This window comes from Coptis chinensis, chromosome 7 (genome assembly GCF_015680905.1).
Source record: "Coptis chinensis isolate HL-2020 chromosome 7, ASM1568090v1, whole genome shotgun sequence".
In the NCBI taxonomy this organism is placed as follows: Eukaryota; Viridiplantae; Streptophyta; class Magnoliopsida; order Ranunculales; family Ranunculaceae; genus Coptis; species Coptis chinensis.
Genome location: NC_141462.1, coordinates 22,681,881 through 22,687,885, shown reverse-complemented (window position 1 = coordinate 22,687,885; position 6,005 = coordinate 22,681,881). Strand labels below are relative to the sequence as shown.

The window sequence follows — 6,005 nt, the reverse complement described above, 5'->3', positions numbered from 1 at the left end:
TCCTAACTGTATATGGATTGCATGAAATTAGGGGCGATCAGTCCAAATTGGAGAAGTGTAATTTTGTCACAGTAAAGGGAATGATGAAGGGGAAAAGCCAAGACACTGGGGGCGTCTTGGAAGGTTCTAACTAGCAGTTACAACAAGCTTTGCCTGTCGACACCGAGGTGCAAATACATGAGCAGGCAAAGTTCACTCAAGAGCGGAAGCAAAATGAGGACCCATCTGGGAAAGAAAGACCATAGAAATGGTGGAGAAAATTAATATTAGTATAGGAGAAAGTGAGTGTCATACGTTCATTGGTACAGAGATGGAGGAGAGCATAAGAAATAAGTTGATGGAATTTTTGAAAGAAAATCAGGATGTTTTCACATGGTCAATGTTGAATCTCACCGGTATTAATCCAGATGTTTGTTCACACAAGTTGAATATGGAAGAAAATGCGATTCCTGTGCACCAAAAGCATCGGAAAGTGAGACCAATGTCTGAAGAAGCAGTGCAAGTCGAGATACAGAAGATGTTAAAAAATGGCATAATCAGAGAGGTGGAGCATTCTCAATGGGTAGCAAACATCGTGGTAGTACCGAAGAAAGATGATAGAGTTCGAATTTGTGTCGACTTTACCGATGTAAATAAAAAGTGTCCAAATGATCATTATCCCATGCTTAGGATTGATGAGTTGGTTGATCGAACTGCTGGTTTCGAGTTGATTAGTTTTTGCGATGGGTATTCAGATTATTTTTAGATTCTAATGGCTATTGTGGACCAGTTAAAAACGGCGTTAGAATGCCATTTAGGTTGAAGAATGTAGGAGCCACTTATCAAAGACTAGTAGAGAAGATGTTTAAAAAACTCATCAAGCAAGTTGTCGAGGTCTATATAGATGATATGGTCACCAAGTCCATAAAAGTTGTAGATCATGTAAAGGACCTCGACATCGTATTTAAAATTTTGTGAGAATTTAATATGAAGCTTAATCCTGAAAAATGTACCTTCGGGGTCAGTTTGGGTAAATTTTTGGGGTACATCGTTACGAAGTGGGGTATCGATGCTAATCCTGATCAAATACGAGCACTTCAACAAATGCCATCTCCTACAACCAGAAAGCAAATACAAAGGTTGACGGGAAGAATAGCTGCGCTCAATAGATTTATCTCCAGAACTTCGAATCGATGTAAGCTGCTTTTTAAATTGCTTAAAAAGAATGTTAAATTCTGTTGGAGTGAGGAATGTGAAGAAGCATTTTCTGAATTAAAGAAATATCTGCAAGAAATGCCAACACTTACAAAACCAGATGAGGGAGAAAGTTTGCTCCTTTATTTGACTGTATCAGATTTTGCTATAAGTTCTGTCCTTGTGAAAGTAGAAAATGGGTTGGAAAGGCGGTATATTTTCAGAGCAAAACGATACTCGAGGTGGAGACTCGGTATTCCATTTTGGAGAAATATGCGTTGGCACTTTTATTTTCATCCCAGAGACTGAAGCCATATTTTCAAGCACATTCTGTGATAGTGATGACGAATCTACCGTTAAAGAAAACTCTAGCAAAAACCGCTAAATCAGGAAGGATGTCTAAATGGTTAGTATTAATAAACGAGTTCGGAGTAAAGTATCAAAACCGAGTATCAGAGAAAAGTTAGGTGTTGGCCGACTTTCTGGCAGATTTTCCATCTGAGGATGCTAGTTGGGGCATGGAAGAAGAGGAATTCTCAATGCTGCAAGAGCCTGAAGAGGTTATCGATACAGACGATCCATGGGCGGGAACTAATGGTTGGAGGTTATTTGTCGATAGATCATTTGGAGGTAAGGGGTGTGGCATCGGAGTGGTGCTGGTCACTCCTGAAAATCAAAGACTCGAAATGGCAATAACATTGGGTTTCCATGCATCTAATAACGAGGCTAAGTATGAAGCTTTAATAGCTGGTCTCGAAATGGCTAAATCTCTCAATATAAAAGAGTTATCAATTTTCAGTGATTCGATGCTCGTGGTTAGCCAGATCAATGGAGGATATTTGGCAAAATGTGAAAACATGGTGGATTATTTGAGCTTCATAAAAGCTAAGCTGAGGAATTTCAATAAGATAAAGATCCAGCATCTTAATAGAAATGAGAACAGGCATGTTGATGCCCTGGCTTATATTGCAGCGATGCTGGAGAACATAGAGGGTCACACTCTACATATCAGAGTTCAACAGAGGCCAAGCATCGACATTAACGATGCAGAAGTTATGGAAATTGACACACTGGGGGCGTCATGGATGGAAGCATATATTTCATACTTATCTGAGGGCAAAGTATTGGAGGACAAAAATGAGGCCAGAAGGATTAAATCTGGCGCTCAAAGATATGTATTGATTGATAATGAGTTATATCGAAAGAATCCTGGAGGTCCACATTTGGAATGCATATCACTTGAGGAAGCGCAGCTAATCATTACCGAGCTTCATGAAGGCGAATGTGGAAACCACTCAGCTGGTAGATCGTTGGCCAATAAAATCACGAGGCAGGGATATTTCTGGCCTCAAATGCGAAGAGGCTGTCTTCGATATTCAAAAAAATGTGTACAATGCCAAATTCATGGGAAAGTCATACATGTTCCAGCTGAGGAATTACATTGTGTCTCAAACCCATGGCCTTTTGCTCTTTAGGGTATGGATATTGTCGGTCCGCTAATACCAGGGAGAGGCAAAAGAAGGTTCATACTGGTAGTCACAGACTATTTTACAAAGTGGGTAGAAGCCATCGCTTTGCATCATATCAAAGAGCAGGATGTCATAAATTTCCCTTTTGAACGAGTCATATGTTGATATGGATTGCCCTATGCTATTATATCAGTTAATGGCCCGCAGTTTGAGGGAGGAAAGGTGAAAGCTTTCTTAGAATCTTACAAGGTAAAACATTTCACATCTGCGCCATACTATGCTTAGGGTAACGGGCAAGCTGAGGCAACAAATAAAACCATTATGGATAATATCAAGAAAAAATTAGAAGACAAGAAAGGTCTTAGAGTGGATGAGCTGAACAACGTTTTATGGGCTTATAGAACGACACCTCGAACTACCACAGGTGAATCACCTACTTTGGCTTATGGCATGGAAGCAGTAACTTCATATGAAATGGTGGTGTCGACATCCAGAATAAAAATGATAGTAAATGGCCGAAATGATAAAGGAATGGCTTCAGAAGTTTTAAATCTCAAGGAAACAAGGGATCAAGCAAGAGTAAAGCTCGACACCTATCATAGACAGCTCAGAAAAGTTTTTAACAAGAAAGTAAGAGAAAGACATTTTCAGGAAGGTGATTTGGTCTTGAAAGTGGTCACTCAAGCTACTAAAGAAAAAGGGGATGACAAACTAGCAGCAAGCTGGGAGGGGCCTTACATCATTCATAAGGTAGGAATCAATGGAGCTTACTACTTAAAAATGGCTGAAGGGGTAATATTAGCAAAGCCTCAAAATGTAAGCAATTTGAAAGCATTTTATCAATAAAGATTGTTTCAAGTTTCATGGTGTATTTTTTTTTGTTATCAAGGTTATACATTCAATAAAGATATTGTCATTCTCAAAATCAATATTTATACATGTATAACAGATTTCTGTATCTCTAGAATTATATAATTGATAACAGGTCAAACAAAAAATCCTGGTGATATGTAGATCTTCATCTCGATACCAGGTCAAACAAAATCCTGGTGATTTGTAGATCCTCATCTCGATACTAGGTCAAACAAAATCCTGGTGATCTGTATATCCTTATCTCGATACCAGGTCAAACAAAATCCTGGGGATCTGTAAATCCTCATCTTAATACTAGGTCAAAAAAAATCTTGGTGATCTGTAGATCCTCATCTCGATATCAGGTCAAACAAAAATCCTGTTCTTGGCAGAAATGCGAGTTCAGGTAAATAAAATCCAGTTCTCGGCAGCAATGTCGAGTTCGGGTAAAAAAATTCTGTTCTTGGCAGAAATGCGAGTTCAGGTCAATAAAATCCAGTTCTTGGTAGCAATGTTGAGTTCGGGTAAAAAAATCCTGTTCTTGGCAGCAATGCGAGTTCAGGTCAATAAAATCTAATTCTTGGCAACAATGTCGAGTTCGGATAAAAAAATCCTGTTCTGGGCAGCAATGTAAATTCAGCTCAATAAATCCATCTCTTAGCAACAGTGCGAACTCAGATCAAGATTGTGGTGACAAAAAATATGGAATATGTGGTATTGAGTGGTCGATACCAGATTACAAAATAAGGAGAAAGTAAGGTATGTCTTTATAAGTAATATTTTAATACAATATTGATGTTAGTGTCGAATGTCGATGTTGATTTTTAGTGAACGAGATAGTACAATAATATTTCATTAAAAGGGGAAAAAGTGTAGGCTAAACAGCTTATTACAAGGTGAAATAAAAGTTTAAAATATAGATAACAAGATTAATCATCATCTTCATCGGTATCATCATCTTCTTCTTCATCTTCATCATCACCATCTCCATCATCGTCTTCATCATCACAGGTGCTGGAAGACCCATCACCATCTTTAACATAGTCATAGCAGTAGGGATCTCTTAACCATTCATCATCTTCTTCTTCATCTTTTTCTTCTTTTGTCTCTTTTTCTGTTTTGTCCTCATCATAGGACAGTCAGACCAGTGAGGAGGCCAATCGGGCAAAACCATAAAAATGGTTAAGGTAATAAGGAAGGGGGAGATGAGAGACATGTTTTCTTGTTCAGTTAAACTAATAAGGATTAATCAGTAGGGAAGTTGTAAGAGATGATTCAAAATCAAGTTCTTTAAAGGGTTTTTATAGGGAAAAAAGTTCATACAAACGAGAGAATTTAATGGTGATTAGCAAGAAAACGAGGAGTATTAATGGTAGGTGAGCATGAAAATGAGGAATGTTTATGAAAAAGTAACTCTTCGTTATTTGTGCACGAGATAGTTTAAAGTTTGAATGATAATTAAATAAGCCTTAATGACATGGTTTAATTCAACAGGTGTTGGTTTTTGGCCCAGTTGGGTAGGATTATTGTTTGTCAAAATGTAAATATTTATTTTCTTTTATCTAAAGCATGGCACAAAGTGCAAAGGTATGCAAAAAAGGCTGGTGATATGTAGATTTTCATCTCGATACCAGGTCAGAAAAGTATGACTCAAAAACAAAGGGATAAATGGAGGTATACCAATATCAAAATATATATTAAGTATCAATACTGCTTTTAGTTGAAGTGGTATCGAAACTCGTTTTCCCAAAATATATATTAAATATCGATACTGCTTTTAGTTGGAGTGGTATCGAAACTCGATTTTTCAAAATATATATTAAGTATCGATACTGCTTTTAGTTGGAGTGGTATCGAAACTCGATTTTCCAAAGTATATATTAAGCATCGATATTGCTTTTAGTTGGAGTGGTATTGAAACTCGATTTTTCAAAATATATATTAAGTATCGATACTACATTTAGTTGGAGTGGTATCGAAACTCAATTTTTCAAAATATATTTTAAGTATCGATATTGCTTTTAGTTGGAGTGGTATCGAAATATATTAAGTATCGATACTGCTTTAGTTGGAGTGGTATCAAACTCATTTTTTAAAGTTTTCAAAATATACATTAAGTATTGATATTATTTTGGTTAGGAGGAATATCGAAAGTTATATTTTTAATTTTTTCATGGATGATAAATATCAGATGTATTGCATACAAAATGAGTTTATAACAAGCAAAAAGATCTATTTTCCATAATTTAAAAAAAGTTTAAAGAGATCTAGAGAAACAGTTAGATAATTGTATCAATATTACAATCAAGGGATATCAGAGAAAGAAGACTAGTTTTGGGTAAGCTTTGCATTGAGGCATTTGCTTTCAAGAAGGGTGTTGAGGGCATTCCGCACTTCAATTCCATCCAAACAGCTGGGTGTACTGATGAGGGAGTCTGGATTGAAAGGTGGGGTACTCATTGTTGTACCCACAGCTTCAACATTAGGGGTGGTAGAGTCCACAACGTCTTT

General features: G+C 37.0%; 2 protein-coding genes across 2 annotated transcripts; both read left to right on the top strand.

Moving 5' to 3' along the window:
* The first annotated feature begins 966 nt into the window (after nucleotides 1-966).
* Nucleotides 967-2,648, top strand: LOC147486646 (uncharacterized). Its single transcript, XM_086573802.1, has 2 exons — nucleotides 967-1,426; nucleotides 1,663-2,648. The coding sequence occupies exons 1-2, from the start codon at nucleotides 967-969 to the stop codon at nucleotides 2,646-2,648; spliced, it is 1,446 nt and encodes a 481-aa protein (XP_086429928.1).
* Nucleotides 2,649-2,963: 315 nt separating this feature from the next.
* LOC147486645 (uncharacterized) lies at nucleotides 2,964-3,794 on the top strand. Its single transcript, XM_086573801.1, has 2 exons — nucleotides 2,964-3,458; nucleotides 3,768-3,794. The coding sequence occupies exons 1-2, from the start codon at nucleotides 2,964-2,966 to the stop codon at nucleotides 3,792-3,794; spliced, it is 522 nt and encodes a 173-aa protein (XP_086429927.1).
* The last annotated feature ends 2,211 nt before the right edge of the window (nucleotides 3,795-6,005 follow it).

Coding starts and splice junctions, on each gene's coding strand:
- LOC147486646 (XM_086573802.1), top strand. CDS start 967: ATGAAGCTTAATCCTGAAAAATGTACCTTCGGGGTCAGTTTGGGTAAA. Junction 1,427..1,662: donor ATACTCGAGGTGGAGACTCG/GTATTCCATTTT, acceptor ACTTTCTGGCAG/ATTTTCCATCTGAGGATGCT.
- LOC147486645 (XM_086573801.1), top strand. CDS start 2,964: ATGGATAATATCAAGAAAAAATTAGAAGACAAGAAAGGTCTTAGAGTG. Junction 3,459..3,767: donor TATTAGCAAAGCCTCAAAAT/GTAAGCAATTTG, acceptor TCTCGATACCAG/GTCAAACAAAATCCTGGGGA.